The sequence below is a fragment of the Sceloporus occidentalis genome, unplaced genomic scaffold (assembly GCF_023333645.1).
Source record: "Sceloporus occidentalis isolate IW3139 unplaced genomic scaffold, rSceOcc1.0.p SCAF_2, whole genome shotgun sequence".
NCBI lineage: Eukaryota > Metazoa > Chordata > Lepidosauria > Squamata > Phrynosomatidae > Sceloporus > Sceloporus occidentalis.
Genome location: NW_028316982.1, coordinates 146,847,486 through 146,868,791, shown reverse-complemented (window position 1 = coordinate 146,868,791; position 21,306 = coordinate 146,847,486). Strand labels below are relative to the sequence as shown.

Genomic DNA, 21,306 nt, shown 5'->3' with positions numbered 1-21,306 from the left:
CACAATTTCTAAGCTCTCTATGACACACTTCATGCTGTCTCCTATCTTGAATGTAGCTTATGGCTCGCCCTTACTTACCTGAGGTTACTTCACGGAGAAGTATCCATTCTTCTGAGAGGATATAGTATGTCAGTCAGTGTGGAACTTTATGCATGCAGCTTCCAGGAACTCCTTTTTGCAAATACTGTACAGTGTTTGAAAAGGGCTACCAGTAGATCATGTACATAATGCAGAGGCTGGAATCCATAGTATGATATCAGACCCCTTTTTTAACACAGTGAATGGCTTGAGGAGGCAATTCTGTATCTACTACAGCATGTTACAGGACTAAGAGGTGAAATACTCCCCATTTCCAGCAATCCCTTCACAGCCTGGAAGGTAACAGATGTTACTGTGGCTAAGTAGAGCCTAGATAGTACTATGATGCATATACATTATGATGTCTCTTTTCATATAGGCAACTATTTAAGTGAACCTGTTTCTTGGCACATGCTACCATTTTTTCTCTGACGCTAGGTGTAATGTATATTCTATTGAACTACTTTGTGATAGATTTCTAATGTTCCTTACACCAAAAGAAGATGTCCATATAATAACATGGAAGTAGAGTTTATAAAACTTATTTTACTGCCCTGTAGTCTTTACAGCCAGATTGAACAAGCCAAGATCTATCCATTGTTAAGTAAGGGGAATGGAAGATCAGATCTTTTTTATGTAAAGATCTTGCTGGAAGATAAATGCCCAAATGTTACTCTTGTAGATGCCAAATTTTCTCTGATCAGAACCCACTATGGATAAAGGGACAGTTAGAGTTAAAGTTTGAGCTAGTTAAAGTTATATTTAGCAGCTTCCTCCCTTATGTTTTATTGTGGGGAATTTTGGGAACTTGTATATCTTGACTAAATTTTGGTTCTATGGACCATAATACATTATGACTGTCTGACTGAGAATAGGAGAGGTTTGTATCACATGTACCACCCACACTTTGTTTGTCATCCCCTAATACAGAAAGCATGGGTGTCAATTTGGTGCATGTTATTTATTGGTTTTATACAACATGTCTTTAATACTATCTCAGCTTAGAGGGAGAGAGGGAGGGAAGGAGCGAGCATGCTAGCTTTGATCTAGAGAACTGGGCCTTATGAATACATATACCCCCCCATGTGAGCAATTTACATCCAAGGAGTCTAGATACTCACTCTGATGTCCCATGAAAATATTCTAGGGGTGGTTGAAAAGGTAGGCCATAATTAACATCAGGTTAATTTCCTAGCAGTGAAAGAGGAGGAGAACAAGCTCAGATGGGTTGCTCGTACCTCCTATTGTAATGGGTAGGGATGGTACTTTCCTGAGTACCTCGTAGGGAAAACAACCCTGAAAAGGTCAGTCTCATTCCTTCTTATCACTCCATTAACTTATGTTGCTCTTAGCTCCACATTCTTTCCCTCCTTTTCATGAAAAAGCATATGTGTGTAAAAAAACCCTTCATCTTTCCGCCTTTCCCCATTTCTTCCGTCCTTCTGTCAGATATGAGCTTCCTATTTTTTCCCCCAGCAGAGAGAACCGTTTTCAGCCAGGAATATCCCACTCCTTATATGCTGAGTAGGATACCCTGGAATGTCAGGGACTCCCTCTCCAGTCCTTCTGTACTATAGTAGTATCAAGCTAAGGACTGGATTAGAGGTGATGCAATGGGCAATCAATTCAGGGTGCCCTCAGGTTGCCTCAGATTGGTGAGGGAAAATCCTTCTTGCAGCTTCCTTACAGCACAGATTACTAGCACAAAACAAGAGGTGACAATTGGAAACTACTCTGAGTACTGTTCGATACCCTTCTCCTGTCATCATAGCAAAGTTGCTCCAGGTCATGGTGTGGCTTCAGGCTCTTGCCTCCTAATCCATTGCCTCTACCAGTTCACCTGCTTCAGCTGCAACCAGCCATGTCTTATTTGAAGGACCCAGGACTGGGCAGGCATGTTATCTTCCTGCATCATCAGCTGTTCCTGCAACTGGAGGAGATGCTTAAAGGTGTGAAAAATGTCTTGCACCAACCTTCTGGCCCACTCCAGAATTCCCACCAGATGACATGGAGGCCAGCTTGACTGTCATAGAGCATATTTTTTCAAGTTTGATGCTAAGGCTTTCCTTCCCAAAGACAATCCATTTGCAAAGAAGCTCAAAAAACAAAAAAAATCTAAGCCTTGTAAGGGCCCCAGAGTAATACACTTGTCCAAAGGGGATAATCTAGACAGTTTTCTTCTTACCTTTCCCAAATGTGGAGGAGAGAGAGCTTTTGAATCTTGAAGAGGATAGCGCTTCAGCAGTTTTCTCTCTTTCTATTTCCATTCGCCTCTTCCAGCCAGAGGACTAACACCGTACTGAAAAAGACAATCTAGGTCTTAGCTTCCCCTCAAAGCCACAACAGTCCCAGGATACTAGAGAGTGCTTTTCCATGGTAGTGCCCCCTTGAGATTTTACCTTTCCCAAAAGACTTCATATATATAGTTAGGGAGGAATGGAACAAGTTAGCCACCAACAGGCCATACCAAGGATGTGTAAAGAAATGTTATAATCTTCCCTCAAATGTCATGACTAAAGTATACGTTCCTCCTGCGAATGCTCTGGTGTCTGCCTTAATCTCTTCATTCTATTACACCAAGGATGCAGACGACACTATCAAGAAGGCCAGTGTTCTTAAAGAATTGTATGAAGCCTCGTCCCTGGCACTAAGGGCTTCTGCCTCAATATCCATCATGGCTAGAGATTTCCTTTCATAGACAAAGGAGTTATTGGAGGAGGTTTATGGCAACAATGTTAAACTTACACATGGAATTTATAAAGAACTAAAAGTCTCCCATTACAGCAAATGCAGCCTGGATGCCATTCATCATAGTTCCAACAACTGGGATGTATCTGTGCTGGTAAGAAGGCAAATTTGGTCCACAGATTGGAATGTAGATTCATGTTCCAAGGCGAACCTAATGTTTGCACCTTTTCTAGGTACTAAAATGTTTGAAGATTCCATGGGGCCTGTCTTTATAGAAAGAAAGAAAAGGAAATCTCATCTTCCTGAAAAAAAGGCGGGGGGGGGGGGAGAGAAGCCTAAAAAATAAGGTGTTGAATGACCCTTTCACAGGGGTTGCCTAAGGCCATCGGAAAACACATATTTGCATGTAGCAATGAAAATAATTGTATGGCTGGGGGTCACCACAACATGAGGAACCTTCCTAATGCCGTGACCCTTTAATACAGTTCCTCATGTTGTGGTGACCCCCAGCCATACAATTATTTTCATTGCTACATGCAAATATGTGTTTTCCGATGGCCTTAGGCAACCCCTGTGAAAGGGTCATTCAACCCCCAAAGGGGTCCCAACCCACAGGTTGGGAACCACTGCTATAGACCCAGTGGTATCTGTAGGTACAAAGTTAGGCATCAACCCTCCCAGAACTATGGCAGGTCACAATCCTCTTCTGCCTCTAGACCTCAGCATAAGGGCCAGAAGTCCTTCACTAAGGTGAAGGCTCCAATGTTTTGTGGATGTATGGGAACTTCGGATTAATGTATGCTAAACACCCCAAGAAAAGGGAACCTAATGGCTCTTACTCACAGTCTTCACAGTTGTTTTCATTATTCGTTGGAAGTCCAGGAAACTAAACAAACATCACCTTCTAAGGGAAGCAATTGACTGTCTGCTCCAAACTGAAACCCTAGAGAAAGTGCCATCTTTTCAATGGTACAAGGGATCCTGACCAGTATTCTTCTTTGCATCCAAGAGAAATGACTCATGGAGAACCATTTTAAATCTGAAATGGATTACTCAGTTCCTCAGAAAAAGCAAATTTCCAATGGAGACCCCCCCCCCCCCAAAAAAAAAAAAAAAAAACTCCATCCTATATTGGAACCTCTCTGACTAAGGGACTTTGTAGCTTCTCTAGATTCAGTGGGGACTTACTTCCATGTCTCAGCTCCACCATTCCCATAAGCAACTTCTCCACTTTGCCTACATGAACTAGTACTAGTAATATAAGACTCTTCTATTTGGCCTTTAATGAGTCCCCAAGTATATTCACAAGAAATCATGATAGCCTTGATGGCTCCCTGGAAGAAGTCCAAATTCACATTTATCCATATCTCAGTGATTTGCATCCATTCTGTTTATCTTTAGTAGGGACTAAAAGACAGAAGGTGCTTCATTCCCTCTCTCTCCATGATCTTCAGATCAGTCTTAGGGAGAGTGATCTGGTTCTTTCTCAGTAGATCAAGCATGTTGATAGAAAGGAGATGTTTGCTATCATCATATAGCTGAGCAAAGTGTCATAGCTATCAGAGTGAACAGAGGCCATTAGAGAACCCATCTCTTCAGTTAAGTTATCTTTAGAATCAGATACACACCGTATATCCTTAAATACTCTTTAAGGATGCACATAGTACATCTTTAAATCCTCTTTGTCTCAGCCATAGACTGCAAATCTATACCAGATCACTGCCCTGGTTCTCTTTTCTTACAACAGGAAACTATTACTAAAAAGATTTGTTGCAAAGTAGGAGTGCCCCCAGTAGCTTGGTTCTTTCTCTGATAGTAGGTATCCCTAGCCATCTGGTAGGCAGCAAAAGTCCAAGTAACAATAGATGCCAGGCTATGCTGCTGGGGAGCCTGCTGCAGCCAAGACTCAGGACAGGGCATATGGAAACCAAGGATCTCACATCATCAGTTGGTTGGAATGGAAAGTAGTGAAGTTGGCTACTCTAGCCTTTCCCAGCATAGTGCAAGGTCGGGCAGTCCTCAACAGAAACAACTACAGTTGCCCACATAAATCACCAAGGAAATACTTGGTCTCACATTCTCATAGGACGGAATCCCTCTTACTAAAGTGGGCAGAATCTCACCTTCTGTCCAAAGAGGCAGAACATTTTAGGGCAGCCTGAATTCAGACTGGCTCAGACTCTCCAGCCAGAGGACTTCCAAATGTTTTGGCTCCCTGGACATGGACATTTTTTATAGTACCAACAAACAACAAGGTGAGAAGATTTCTGTCAAGGTACAGGTCTAAAGTTGCTAAAAGGATAGATGCTCTAACATACCTGTAATGCCATTGCTGCCCATGGTACTAAGATAAGATTGAAAGATGCCAATGTAATTGTCATAGCTCCAACTGAAATGCAGAGAGCTTGATTCTCCAAGATCATATCTGTGGCCCTAGACTCAATGGCACATCCTGCACTCTGGTCCTCCAAGCTCAGAGAGAAATAGCCATCCTGACCTGAGTGGCTCCAGATTCACATGTGGAAGTTGAATGGAGCATGCTAAGGGAATGGGGTGGTGAATGCCATTATGTCATCCAGATGTGTCTCAACAATAGGATTTATGAGTATACCTTCAGAGGTTTTCTACAGATAGTGTAAACATGAAAATAGTGAATTTATGTTCCATTCTTGTAATTCTTGCAAGAGTGCTTTTACAGAACATTGAGACCAAATATGAAGCAGATTGCAGCAACCATCTCCTTTCTATTCCCCCGCCCCCAGAAGAGAGACTGTCTTCCTACCCCTACATGTGCAATCCTCAAAGACCTTTCATTCATCTCTCTACCTATGATCCTTTGCTTCCCTTTGTGGGGCCTGCATACAGTCCTAGAAGTATTTACAGTTTCCCCCTTTGAACATCTATGCAACGTGCCACTGAAATATCTATCTTAGAAAATTTAACTGCTGTTACTTCTGTCTACAGGATCTCAGAGTTGGGTGTTCTCCCAGCAAGGAAGGAACTCTGCATCATCAGAACAGACTCCATCATCTGGAGCCTACCTTTATTTTCAAAATGAATTCTTCCCTACACAGGACTCAGAAAATATTCATGCCAGCCACAGGTGCTGGTGAAATGTCAGGAATAAATTCTTCCAGAACATGGCTACATAGCCTGAAAAACCCACAAAAAACTATGAATTCTGGCTGTGAAAGCCTTGGACTTCACAATCTTTCCAGTCTTTTGCCCTCCTCCTAACAAGCCACTGGAAAAGATCCTGCATACTTTTGATGTCCAGAGACATCTCTATTTAATTAAAAAGCATAAGTAAACATTGCCTGACTCTATTTTCTTCGAGTCATGATCTATGGGCAAAAAGGTATTGGTATCCTCACTCAGCAGATGACTCAAGACTTCTGTTTTAATCAGTTTTGAGTCACTAGGGGTGCAGTTGCCCAGAAAGGTTGTCATCCATTCCACCAAGAGCATCACCACTTTTCTTGGTAGACAGTTGCAGGGCAGCCATGTGGAAATCAGCTTCCACCTTTGTAAAATACTACAAGCTGGATACTTTTCCATTCCACTGTCAAAGCCTCATTCAGTAGATGGAAGTACTCTTACACATAGTGAAGCAACAATTTCTCTTGAGATGCCAGAAGTTTTCTGCCCTTGGTTGGGAAGATCTGGTATATGCCTTCTCAGGAAGTTGCTCCCTTTCACTGCTGGGAATAAAAACGTTGCTATTAACTATGGCGCGTTACAGACCGCCATTTAGTACGCACTCTGCATGTACTAGGGTTAAAAAGGGGTGTGCTAGGGTTAGGAAGGGTCTTACCTTCTTAACTGGCCCTGTTCCTAGTACGTGCAGAGCGTGTAGTAAATGGCGGCACCCGTCCACATGGGCGCCGCCATCTTTACATCTCGGACGCACAGCGCCGGACGCAGCACGGCGGAAATGATCCCGCAAGTGCACGCCTCGCGCCTCGCGGCGCCACTTCCGGGTGCCAAGAAGAAGTGCCATTTCGGCGCTTCTTTTTAGATGCACCGGGAAGCCTCGCAGTCTGGCCGTTGGGGCTTCTCGGCGCAGCTAATGACGGCGGCGGCGGACCACCCGCTTTTGGGCAGTCTGTAACACGCCTATGATACATTCATTTCCTGTAGTGAAAGATGATCATCCAATGGCAGTCCTAGGTTGGTATCAGAGTTAGTGTATATAATTATAATAATTAGCCTTTCTGTTCTTTTTCTTCCTGGAGCAAGTTTTGCTCTACTAATCACTGACCTTTTGGGGGGTTGCTCCTATTATGGGAGGCTCTGAAAGGGTTGTACCATTCCTGACTACTGAAGTAAGAGGAAGGAACAACTCCTTTGGGGATGTTCAACCTTCACTGCTGGAAATGAATGTATCAAAGGTAAGGATCAACATTTCTGTCCAAAGTATACCAGATTGTCACTCTATTGTACATGTACAGTCTTCATAGCTGGAGTAGGTTTTGTTTCTAGTCTGTTAAGGTTAGACTGCTGCATAAGAAGCAAGGAAGACTGTCAGACAAGTGTCCATGGTGTAGCCAGGTCCATGGCCCTCCTCTTCCTTTTCAGGTGGGAAATAAAATTCCTGCTTATGGGGTTAATTGAGGGACCCATGGTACAGGGTAGCCAAATGATATAAAATCTACATCTAAGGGCCATGAAAATATATTCCTGCAAGGTTATGGACAGAGACAGAGAGGCATTCACTGTTACCCTCATTCTAGTTAACTGTCTTCTGAATTTCCTATTTTTAATGGTAAGTGTACACATATTTTCAGTAGGTTTGCAGTATATAGTCAATAAACTCATGGATACATATTTTGTAAATCTGTATTTTCTTGGTGTCTTTGAAACATGCCCCACCAAATGCATTTGTAAAAATTTGATTTCACATAGGTATTTGTAAAGACATTTGATTTTCAATAATGGTACTTTGCACCTGCTTATGCTAATAATTAAAAATAGTATTTCCCTGTATCGTACTTTCAGGAGTATGGAGGGAAACCCACATTTGATAGTAAATTTGGATTGAATAGATTTGGTTTTTATTCTTCATATTCAGATTGTGAATGATTTTAACAGAGGAACAGGTCCCATTTTAAGTTTAGAAATGTTTGTGTAATTTGTGTAATGAAAAGGAACTCGTTTAGCTAATAGGATTTTAATCCCACTAATTTGGGAGAGAATTTTCAGGCTGTATTGTTGTATTTTGTTTTGCACAGATGAAAATGAATGTAGCAAGCAGTAGCAGAAACTTAAAGGTTAATACTGTGGAAGTAGTATATTTTTATTTCTGCAAGTCTTTTTACAGAAAGCTCCTCAATATTTTTGTTGACAAGCTGGTCAGTTGTAGGACAGGCAATGCTACTAGGCAGATTTGTAGCTGGTTGAAAAACCACATCACAAGAGGGTTCATCGGTGTCTCCTTGTCAGCCTGGAAAGACAGTGATGAAGGGTGTGGGATGTATGGCTCAGGCTTGGGCCCGTTGTTCTTCACCCACTTTATGAATATGGAAGATGAACGGGCAAAGAGAAAGTTCATCACATTTGCAGATGACCTGTGATGAAAAGGACGATTCAACAGGATTCAAGATCATATTGCTATGATGTTTTATTTATTTATTAGATACTCACAAAACAGTGGGATTCGTTTGCAAGAAATAAAATAAATAAAACAAGAACAAATTAACAGCATAGAAGAGATACATTAAAATATTTATATATATTTACATACATTTAAAAGCACTTAAATGAATGTTCAAAAAGCAGAACACACCTAGATTAAAAGCTCCTTTTATGGCAACCTTGTTTGTTTAAGTGCCAAATAGGGTGTTCCTTTGGTAGGAGAGTTCCACAGCCTTTGAGTGAGTGGTAAGAAAGACCAGTCTTTCCATAAGGTTAGGCTCTGAAGGAGACAGAACCAAGGGGATGGACCTTTCCTGATGATCTCAAAGCCTGAATAGTCTGTATGGGAAAATACGTTCTTTCAGGTAACCTTTTATAAGCCATAGCTAGCTCATTGAGCTGTGTCCGGAAACAGACCAATAGCAAATACATAAACTGCTATAACAAGGGAGTCATAAGCTTTCTGTCAGCAGCCCTGGTCAACAGTCTGGCTTAAAGCCCTTTGGAAAAGCTGAGGTTTTTGAACACTTTTCAAAGTTGCTCCATGCAGTCTCAACAGGATATATCTAACTCATGTTTCACTGAGGCCCAATCCAATGTTTGCATGAGAGGATGTAGTTGGCACACTATAACCTGAGTTGTGCAAAATGCAGTTCTGGTGAAATCATAACCTAGTCTTCCTGGTTCAAAGTTGAATGCAAAAGTTCCTCATTCTCTGTGTGAGAAAAGCAGTGGAACCAGAGACAAGGGAGGGTAGGACTAATGTGCTCCCCTGTTATATGTCAATACAACACATTTTTATCACAGCTAAATAGGGGGTGTAGATTTTTGTATCATTGGCATACCAATTACACTGATTCCCCAAACTCTAGACACCCTATTTCAGTGATTTTATTTATCTGTTAAAATACTAATGCAGTTCTAGGCTTCATCAACTTAAGTATAGTGTCCCATTAAGAAGAGGTAATGATGTTACTTTATTCAACTTTGCTTTGTCCTGGAATATTATGTTGTGGGTAGTTTATAAATGATACTGAAAAATGGGTGCGTCCAGAAGAGGATGACAAACCTAGTGAGGAAAATAGATGCTTTCCCTTATTATCTGTAAGGAAAGTTTGAAGGAGGCTGGGTATGTTTAATCAAGAGAAAAGACAGTTAAGAACCGATGTGATAGCCAAATATTTGAAGCATATCACATAGATGATGGAGAAAATGCATTTGCCGTTTCTTCAGAGAGTATAATCTGTACCATCTCGTTCAAATAACAAGAAAGGGGACTAATTATTAAGAAGAATGTCCTTTTGGTATAAGCTACATGGGAATGAAATTTGCTGTCTTAGAAGGCTGAACACAATTGGACTTCCTTCTGAATACACATGTATAGGATTGCACTTTGAACAGAGAAACAATGCAGCCCCCTAGTCTAGATCCAGGAAAATGTACATCAAAATGGCAGCTTGTATGAGCTTACACTGTTTGTCAGTATACAGAGTGCATGTATATCGTTGTATATTAAAACTAGAAAATGTGGGTTCTGAATCCAAGATCTGTCTGCCATAACTAGAAAAACTCAACAGACAGAAGATGTCCTCACTGGGATTTTGGAGTGTTCTCCAATTACTCTCCCCCCCCCCCCCCCCCGCAATGTACTCCAGTTTATCCCAGTAAAAGCAGGATCTACCAAATCCTCTGTGTAACATTTTTCAGTAGGCTGGAAAGGCTGATATAGATCCAGGGAAACCCACTTCTGCCTCCTCAGTTGCCTATACCAAGTTTGGATCCAGTCCTGTGAATTCTGCTTCATATTTTCCTTCCACAATTGCTCCAAATAACAGCTTGTGATCGTAAATAGTAAATATCCACAGTTACAGTTACTAACATTTTAGAAAAAGGCCAAATAAGGTCCTTGAATAATTGACCAAATTACATTCCTTTTACTTTTGCCTTTTGATATATGATCACATTACCAAGACCTGGGTGAAATTATTGAAAACAAAGGAGAAGCAGTGAGCTATGTCAGTCATAGATGGGATGAACTTCAGTTATCCCATCTGAAGGGATTATAGGATAATAATAGTGATTTACCATACAGATTTGTGGTAAGGATTTTAACTGGATAATGTGTGTAAAGCACTTTCAGTGCCTGCACATGCTATACAAATGTTAAATATTAGTGAAAGAGCAAAAATCCCTGGCATTTTCTGGTAGGGCTGAGAAAGGCCCTTGTCTACAAACATATTGAGCTGCTGCCAGTATGTGCAGAAAGCAACATTGAGGCTGTATCTACACTGCAGAATTAATGTTACTGCTTAAACTGCCATGTCTGAATGCTATGGAATTCTGGGATTTGTAGTTTCATGAGATATTTAGCCACCTCTGTCAGAGATCTCTGGTTCCACCTCAGAGTCCAAATCTCAGGATTCCATAGGATGGGGCCATGACATATAAAATGGTATCAAACTGCATCATTTCTGCAGTGTGGCAGCAGACTGAGCTAGGTGGACCAATGGTCTGATGATGTATAAAGCATTTTCCTGTGTTATAAATAAAATGTGGTGAATATCCTCAAACATAATGTGGAAAATGTAGGCACACACAAACAGCCCATTCTTTTTATAGCCTGTGTTGCCCATTGCTTTTCCACATCAATATTCACCATTAGTCCAGCTTAAATATGCAATCCCACGTGCAACACTAGAACATTGACAGTTGCTCTTTTTAGTCTTTATCTAACACCAACATTTCTTGTAACACGTTCTTATCCATCACCATACTGTACATATGCAATCTTATTTTCTTCCATTCCCAAGTATCTTAATAGTGTCTTCTCATATTGTTATAACAGTAAACATAACATTTAATTTATTGCAATACATGAGGAAAAAACCAGAAAGCTATTTAGGGTGAGAAGGAATAACTCTAGTAGGATTAATAATTTCCTTTTACCCCACTATTTCCTTCAAATTGGGAAGCTCTTTTAATATTGTTAAAATGAAAAGTGTAACCAAAAAAAGAAAAGAAAAGAAAAGTGTAACATTCAAGAAGATATCTAAAAGAGCTAGTAATTGCTTTTGGACAATTGCTTTTAGGTATCGCCTTGACTTCTGTAATGCGCTCTACATGGGGCTACCCTTGTGCCTGGTTCGGAAACTACATCTGGTTCAAAACATGGCAGCCAGGCTTGTGTCAGGAACATCCAGAAGGGACCATATCACTCCGGTTTTGAGGTCCCTCCACTGGCTGCCTATTGGTTTCCGGGCCCAGTACAAGGTGTTGGTTATTACCTTTAAAGCCCTAAATGGCTTGGGTCCAAGCTATCTCAGAGACCGCCTCTTCCCATACAATCCTCCCCGCGCTCTCCGGTCCTCTGGGAGGAACTTGTTGCAGCCTCAAAAATCGAGGCTTGCGGCGACCTCCCAGAGGGCTTTCTCTGTTGTCGCCCCCAGGCTCTGGAACGGCCTGCCGGATGAGATCCGTCAATTAACATCTTTGGACAGCTTCAAAAAGGCTGTCAAGACGGATCTCTTCAGGCAGGCCTTCCCAGACTGAAATATCCTGGCCTCAGGATCTCAGGATTTCCCCCCTCCTCAGTAATGTCTCCAAAGCCCCCTTTTCTTTAGAACTGAAGTTGCAGTGGTTTATTGGTTGGTATTATTTTGTTTAATTTATTGTTATTTTAACTAGTTATTGTGGTTTTAAATTAGATATGTTGTTTAATAACTTTTTAAGGGGGGAGGGAAATATATTGTTTTTATGCTGTATGTTATTTTAATGTTGTAAACCGCCCGGATTGGTGCGCCACAGGGCGGTATATAAATAAAAAATTATTATTATTATTATTATTATTATTATTATTATTATTTTGGCCATTTCCCAGCCTTTCTTGGCAAATGATAGAAATGAGGATGAAACTGAAGGTATCTGGAGTTTTCTGCAATTTATAGTAGTATCTGTGAGCACTAATTCCATCACAGTACTTGTACTGAACATTTAAATTCATGCTATTGTAAATAAGTAGATAAAAAGTAGCCCTTCTACAGATTCATAGTTGGTTTATTTAACCTAGCAAGCCTTGCGTTGGGGTCCAACATGGTTGAGCAGATGCCGGGGCCCAATAGTACTAATGCTGACATTCTGGGTTTTTTTTGGGGGGGATCCTCATCCTCATCATTATCTTCTTTTTCTTTTTAAAAGGCCTGGTGCTCTGAAGGGAAGGGCCAGTTGAGATGGCTGCAACCACAGATATCTTAATGTCCCCAGAATGTCTCTTGGCACCCATGTTATTTGCATGGAAGGAGGCTGCGGCGGAAGGAGAGAGGCAGGCCGGGAGGACAGAGGACGCCTTCTCCGCCACCCGCCTCGGCATGCATGCCTCCGTTCTCCCGGCTTGCCTCTCTCCTTCCTCCTTGGCCTCCTAAGGTAGGCCTACCAAGGCGGAGAAGAGGAAGGATGTCGGGCAGTGGAGAAGGATCAGACAGAGGAGGAGGAGGAGGACCAATGGAGAGGGCCAGCACCTAGCCCTGACAGCCGCTGCCACTGCTGGGCCCCGCAAAGCCATCAGCAGGCAGGCAGGCCGGCGGAGGGAAGGAGAAATGAGAGGAGGAAGAAGGGAGGAGGTATGGCCAGAAGGAGGGAGAGAGCCATGGCCGAGACGGGCTGCCAGGGTGGATTCGAATCCGCCCTGGGTTCCCACTGGGCTGAATTGATTTATTCTCAAATAAATCGATTCAGCCCAAAAAGAAGTAAAAAAACACAGCATCTTTTTGACATGGGTTACATTGGGGGAAACTATGGCCCCCCTTGCCAAATTGGTTCCAAATTGATTCCCAAGTGGGGACCATGGTGGTTTAAACCAGATCGTGATTCAACAAGATCCTGTTTAAACCATAGTGGGAATGGGCCCCTAGAATAATCAAATCTGTGAATGCTTATCCCGCAAATAAGGAGGAATGACTGTATTCTGCATTTGCAATTCTGCACTTTAACTTTTGTTTTGGATATCAATAGTTTATTTATAAAGGTAATTCTCATCCAAAAATATAAATCCTTTTCTAGTGCATAAGAAATATATTTTTATTTTGGGGTTATAATCTTTCTCAGATTACTGAATCTTTTGTGTCATATAAAATGTAGCACCTTTGTAGTAGAAGTGTGAGTGGTAAAAAGTTAGAGTTTTTATTAGAGTTCTAATCAATTCTGTTGTCTAGCATTGGATATTGTTTCACTCCCTAGGAAAAAAAATGTAGTCCTATATTTATATTTAGGATTGACTGGTAGGCCTTATGCTAACACAGTATCTTCTCTTCCCTAGTTGACAGTATATGCTTAAGACCTTATACACAGAATGTTGAAAATCAACCTGGATCATCCTAGATTATCCCAAATTAGATGTCCACTGTCTCTCGGGGTGTACATACAGATTGCACATTCTTTAATGTAACTGGCAAACAATTAGCAGAATTTTGAATATGAAACTTCAGGAAATTACTGAGAGATCTGTCTTGAAATCAGTATAAATTAGTTGACCTTGCAAATAGGTGCATAGAAGTTACGAACAAATTTTACTAGCCTACTGTACTTACATTAGCCACATGTGCAATGAAATAAGAGACTACTATTTCATTTCTGTCAAAACACTTGGAGGCAGTTTTTATTGAGCACAATGGGAATGACTGTTCACATGGTGGAAGCAAGTCTCCAGTCTGAAGTCCTAGATTTTAATATGTGTAGCTTTCCTGTTTTTGAATACCAGTGCCAGACCATGGCTATAAACAGAAGTGTACATGAAAGAAGAAATTATATGGCACAGAGGTATTCTAGGCTACATCCTACTTTAGGGTCATTCGGAGAGGATAATCTGAATGTAGCCAACCTTTACTAGTGTCTGTTAAGTAAACTAAGGATTAGGGGCACAGAAATGTCTTAGGAGCCATCTGACAAGCACAATCTATGAAGGAATTCTTCAACACTCCCCCTTCCCCAATTGAAATGAATGAACACTAGTACTGTAAATTGTTTGCATGCAATATAATTTTAGTTGGTAAAAAAATCTTACATGAATCTTTGTGTTTAAATTTTGAGGTAGCACAAATGTAAGAAAAAAGAAAGATGTATCAATTAAAAGTGGAGAAAAAATTCCAATAGCATATCCAACAGTGGTTTTTTTTTCTTCTAACAGATAATCCTGAAATAGTCAACCGGATTGGAATGGAATGTCAAGAGGCCTCATTGAGAACAGCAAAGCATTGTTACTGTACATACTACCCTGTCTCTTCCTCAATAGAATTGCCACAAACTGCATGCTGAGTAAAGAGTTTGTTCGTCTGGACAAATCACAAACACAAAGAGCTAGTGCTGCTATATCATATATGAATATTAAATATGGTATGCTTAGTATACTCTAAACTAATCTAGTTAACTACCTGGTGCCAGCTGTGATGGTTCAAGACATAAAAGGGTAACATTTTAGTTTTAAAAGTTTTCTACAACACCGTTTACTTCTTAGAAATACCGTATTACCACCATAATTATAGCTAATGTAATTAGTCCTATTCATATATAGGGTTCACAAATTTATGAATCTTTCAATGTTAGCAATAAGTGATGTACATTGGCCACTAAACCCAGGGTCCAAAGAGCCACATGATTAGTTCCACATGGACAAGGTCACATTGGATGCTTATTAGTCGAACAGCAACCCCACCTACTTTGCATGATGAATTACTTTTTGAAAGGATGGAGAGTTTCAAAAGTAGTTTGCGATAAGGCAAAACAGTTTCTTGCTGAAAGGGTGGGAACTCAAAATCAAAGTGGTGACTGTAAGACCTTGGGTACACCATGGTAGGTCTTTGGATCTTGGCCAATACATATGAACTGCAGATTTAACTTTTAACCCTTTGCCAATTTTGTACTCTCTAAAAAAGCTCACTTCTCTACTGGGCAGTTGATGCCAAGACAAAGGAGGTGATGTGAAAGCAGAAACCGGTATTCCTGCACATCACCATCTGAAAGTTCCAAATAGAGGATCCAAGGTAAAGCACAAATTGCAGAGATGCGCATGAGCTGATTTTGGACATGTATGGAGAAGCTGTACCAGAATCATGGCATTCTAGAATTAAATTAAACCTTTGCACGGTATGACTTTCATACCCTAAAGTCTTGACTATGTTATTTTACAAAGAGAGAGAGAGAGAATATTTTTTAAAAGAAGCCTTTGCAGAAGTGCCTAAATTTTGCCACACCAGACTTGAAACTAAGTGACACTGCGGTCTATAATTGAAAATACAGCAAGTGATTAAACGTTCAGATTTACAATCAGGTTACCAAAAAGAACTTGCTATGAAATAACTTCTTCCCAATTAAAGAAATGGGGCTGTAGGTAAAGATTAGCATGATATTCTGTTTTAACTCAAACTGAATGCAGTCATTGTTAAAACTGGTAAGTGACTTTAATTTAAATGATGAGAAAAATACTAAACAGGATGTAGAGAGAGCTTCATTTTAATCCATTGTTATTGCTGCCGTATTTTTAAAATCAGGTTAAAGAAGTTGTAACCGGATTACAGCACAGAGAAAGAAACTAGTTCTTTTAACTTTTTCTTTAAAAGCTTATTTTATGTCACAGAAATAAGAAGATATCTTTAATACAACTATATACATATTATATATACACATACATATATATGGACAAAACAGATTTTAATGTTTACTTTTTTAAATACTGTGTTGATTTACAAAGTAATTATATACATTTGATTAATGTAGGAGGTTTGTTTTTAAAATTTGTTTCCTACACTATTGTACCAAATATGTCACATTTCACATTTTATATGTTGCACATAGATCACATAAGTACATGGTTTTTAAATTATTGTTTATAAAACAAAAAAGCAGCTGTCCTATGGAAATATGTATAATTTAAACATCTGGTTTTTTCCATGTGAACATGATAAATGATTGCAGTATTTTAACTTAGCCTTTTCAGATTGATTTTAAAATTTTTAGCTTTGGCAGCACTGCCTATTCTGAGAGAACAGAAGCACTAATTGATTTTTGTTGTTGTTAATGGAATTATTTTTCAGTGTTAATCTTGTTTTTCAAATGTCTCATCTGTTTATATTGAAACACTAGCATTGATCACCTAAAGGGGAGAACACTCTGCCCTCAAACTGATGGTAAACATAGTGTTTGTAATCTTGCATTTGTTTTATTTTGTGAAGAGTATGTATCTTTTTTATTTTTACTTGTAAATTTTCTCAGTCACTATAACTAGATTGGTAACATGGCCATTTACTGACATCTGTAGTTGTTGGCTCTTTTTTTAAAAAACGATCCATTTTAAACATTTGATAGTTTATTGGACAACACTAAATGGCAATTTATATATGTTGTTTAAATATTTAAAGTGTAGAAAGAACATTTTAGTGAATATATTATGTTTAAACAATTATTTTATTAGAATCACACCAATATTATTTTCTATCCATTAAGGATCAAATTTTCATTACCTTACCTGAGTTTTCCTCCTGAAAAAAAGAAGAGAACATATTTTTAAAAAAGAGAGTTCTGCTGTACTGGCATATGAGTTCTGTTCCTACATGTTAAAGATATTTATGTGAACCCTTAAGCTATTTGTTCCAGAGTAGTTCTGTTGATTTTAATGGGGCTAAGCTGGAATAAATGATTTGAGTATCACAGTTTAAGAGCATGAGTCACAGAGGTTGTACAGGCAGAGAAAGCCATACCTGCAGAAAGGAAAACCACACAGGCCACTCTTGAATGTAGTCGCCCTGGCTGAAACCATTACCTGCTTTCTTACAGCTTACCAATAACACGTCAACCCACTAATTTCTGTACCTTTACTTTATTTTGCTCCTGCTTCTCTGTTTGCAGGCCTTATCAGCCCTTCTTCACGCCACTACTGAATTACCTTTATTTGTGCTCCAGCCAGCTATCTGCTCTCCTTCCTTCTTTCCTGTCCTGCCCTGATATTCTTCTCTTCAAACAGGGTGTATAGGAGTAGGTACCTGGATCTGTATCTTGATTTCAGCCCTTTGGGCATCTGAATCAAATGTCGCTTCCTTTTTTTGGTTTCTTGCTTGCCTCACTTGGCTGTTCTGGCTTCTTTCTTTGGCTTGAATCTCAAACCAGATTCTTTGTTTTTACCAGAATGTATCTATCTGTCGAACTAACAGTGTGAACCTGCATGCCAGTTCTAAGTTGCACCTGCAAAGACAGTCTGCCCCTTTTCAGTTCAGTGAGGCTGTCTAGAGCAGAGGTCTTGCAAATATAGTCTTGCGCCTATTCGTCTTCGGATAGCATTTTCTTGAGAAAAGCAAAGTCATACTACCCAGTCCTTGCTCCCTTCTCACTCTGTCCATGCTCGGCTGCACTTTGTTTAATCTCTGTGCCTCTTGCTTCAAATCTGTAATAATATTGATTATCAATTAGCATAAATATAAGATATTAAGTACATGGGTTTTTATTTATTATAGAGTAATTTTGTAGAGTACATTGAATTTGGGAAAATCTAAAACTATTTTTCTGTATAAATATTATTTGCCAAACTTCATTTATATTTTGGAAAAAGAATGTCTTATGATGGTAAATGGACCTTATATTGGTTTTATTTTTATTTTTAATAACCCCCTTGACTCAACCATGAAATGGGCCAATATAGTCAGCAAGTACAGACGCTGGGACATAATTACAAGTTACTTGAGATGTCTCTGTATTTTCTATAAGAGCACTTCACCAAAATACCTTAATTTGCCCATACAAAATGATCAGTGGCGACATTTACACTGCATACTTTCGCTAACAGTTAAGTAAACCCCTTCTATTCTATGTACTGTAACTATTTAGCAGCCTGTTTAAATACCCATTTATGAGTTTGTTGAGATATTATTTAATTACCCAATGTGCAACCATGGAAATAAAAAAAAGCATCTTAAAATGATTTTAATGCCTCAGTCTTATTTCTTTGTTGTGATCTATTGAGAAGCAAAGTGATTATAACAGCAAAAGTGGAAAAGTGAATCTTTCCATTAAAGAAAACACTGGAATTTAGGGTGATACTAGACAGTACAGTCTCTCTATGGGTAAGGCATGCTGCATTAGCCAGACTGATCGCAATGCTGATGGCTGTTAGTCCCAATGCCAAGGAGCTAATCATTTTACTTTAGAATTTGGTGCTATGAAAGCAGCTGTCTCAAAGTGTCCCAAAGGTGATAATACTGTTTGCATCAAGCAAAAGAACCTCTAAGCACTGGAGTCTGTGATGTGTGTGCACTCATCCAGCATGGTCTGTGAGTGCCCCTAACATTGGCTGGCCGACCTTCCTCTTCAGATGATCAGGCAAGAAAAATAATCTCTGCCATTGTTGTCAAGCAAACCAGTGTGGTATTGGACCAGGACTCTGGAAACCAAGGTTCGAATCCGGGCTCTGAAATGTAAACCCACTCGGTGGACTTGGGAAAGTGCCACTCTGAGCCTTAGAGGATGGCAATGGCAAACTCCTCTGAAGAAACTTGCCAAGAAACCCCTGTGATAGAGTTGCCTTAGGGTCACATAAGTCAGCGATGACGTCTATAACAGCCTGTTGAAGCAGTAAGAAAATTGTGTGCTCTGCCCCAAACGGATTCAGCACCATTGAGCCAAACAAGATAGGGGTTCCCTTATGGAGGGGGAATATTGGTTTTGTTTTCTTTAAGTTTTAATTTTTAAAAAACATAATAGTAGCAATATCTGTGAAACACAGAGGAATTGAGAGCTTTTACCTCATTCAGACATAAAATGGTGCCAATAATCCTAAATGTCATTACATTTTAATTAACTTCATTTCCTGTTAGCTCTCTGGACCTCAGAACCATAAATTCTATGATCCATTTCATACAAGTAAACATCCACCATTCTGAGAAATACAGTTATTTGAAGCTGCAAACATGTCTTGCCAGTGGCACAAGAGAATGCCATTTCTCATAGCAGTGCAGAAGCTAGCATCCACAGTTAGCATCAGAATAAATACCCTTACCTATTATAATCAGGTCCAATGAACAATTTTGTGTAGATGAAAGAAGTTACACCGAGTAAGAGATATTCCTTCTCTTGTATTACCTCTTTGTGGTTATTGTCCACGCATCCATGCTGGAGCTCTATGGAGGGCAGGCATGAGCCATTTGGCAAGGCCAAATTTTTACCCTAACTCCTGTTGAAAAACAAAACAAAACATAAGAATAAATGAGTATGTGTATGAGTAAAAGAAAGAATTAATCTGCTGAATCTGCTGCATTGCAGTAATAATGCAACTTGACATTATTTTAACTGCCATGGTTTAATGCCATGGAATTCTGGGATTTGTAGTTTTGTGAGATATTTAGCCTTTTTCAGAGAGCTCTGGTGGCCTAACAAACTACAAATCCCAGGATTCCATCTCTAAAACAATGCCAAACTGCATTTTTTTCTGCAGTGCAGATTCAGCCTGGGTGTATACATACCTGTGAGCATTGGTGCATGTAAGTGTGGCTGAATGTGAGAGAGAGTATATGTAAAATCTGCACATGTGTTAAGTATTGAATTTGTTGAAATAAAGCTGTCCTGATTTGAACAACCTTATTTCCTTATTAAATGTTAAAATATGAATATGCATGAATATGTGGATGAAAATATGCACACTAAGCAAAATATTTTTATTCACATCTACATGAGGGGCGCACGCAATGTCCTCATGTAGATATAAAGGGGGTCGCAAGGGTAAAAAGTCAGAGAAGCACTGCTCTAGTCATATGTCCGCTGAAGCAAAAAGCATGCAGCTCAAGCAGAAAGGCTCAGAAGAGTTCTCTGGAGGTAGCCTTGAGAACAGCCACTATTGGTAAACCAGAAAAAAATACAATGTGAAAAGTGGAGGGACAGTAGATCCTTCACCCTTGGCTCCCACAGCAGATACCGTCCCTGAAATCCTTTTGCTGCAGGACTTCATCGAAAAGCAGATTCTTCAAATGCTCACAAAAAATGTGGCCTTTGCATTTTAAACTTAAACACATCTAACGGCAGACCACTGAAACTTTTTGGGAATTGTGGTCCTGACCCACTGGTGAATCCTGAAAATCTTTGCCATGCAACGATACCACAGTTTTTGTGGCAAGATATATTCAGAAGATTTATTCAAAGGAAGTTTGTCATTGCCTTCCCCTTAGGCTGAGGGAGTGTGACTTGCCCAAGGTCACCCACTGAGTTCTGATGGGTGAGAGGGATTTGAGCCCTGCTCTCCCAAAGTTTTAGTCTGACGCTAAAACCACGGCACCATATCTGTTTCCTAAGATACCAAATCCTTTAAATATCTGGCAGTGTCATCTTAAAATCAACACATGAATCTCCTTTAGTAGACAGTCTTAAGGGCTTTTTGTCTGTCTGTATGTAACTGAGATCACTATAAGCTTTCAGACTCTATCATAAATAGATGAGAAGCGATGTTACTTGTGGGTGGGAGTGTTCTGTAACATATATTTTGTGGCCCATCCTACTTTAAGGTTGTCTCCATATATTTAAAGGTACATAGAGATATAAGATATAGCCTGGCATGCATAGCATTGTTCTCAAAAATAAGCCCAGAAGCTTGGTTCCCATGCTTGGAACGGTTACACCCTCAATGTGGTTACACCCAACTCTTCTGCAATTTCCCTATTTCCACATGGCAATTTACATATATTAGGTATAATTATCCCATGGCCCAGATACAACAAAGTGTAATCTTTTTAATGCCGGTTGACAAAGTTACTTTCCATTTTGCCAGGTACGAACTGCTCCACATCCTGCCGTGAAACATGACAAGGATGTTGAGAACGAATTATGATAAATCTTCAGCTATGGTGCCATCTTGTGTTCCTTTAAGGGCATCTGAGATTGTTT

General features: G+C 39.8%; 1 protein-coding gene across 4 annotated transcripts in view; it reads left to right on the top strand.

Moving 5' to 3' along the window:
- Positions 1-18,340, top strand: part of MBNL2 (muscleblind like splicing regulator 2) — an 81,789-nt gene extending 63,449 nt beyond the window's left edge. For 3 of the 4 annotated variants that reach the window (XM_089511156.1, XM_089511155.1, XM_089511158.1), the window contains one exon: positions 14,579-18,340. In XM_089511156.1, the coding sequence (XP_089367282.1) occupies positions 14,579-14,706 (128 nt within the window). In that variant the 3' untranslated portion in view covers positions 14,707-18,340. The remainder of the gene's footprint in view (positions 1-14,578) is intronic. The other variant, XM_089511153.1, reaches the window with a different exon arrangement.
- The last annotated feature ends 2,966 nt before the right edge of the window (positions 18,341-21,306 follow it).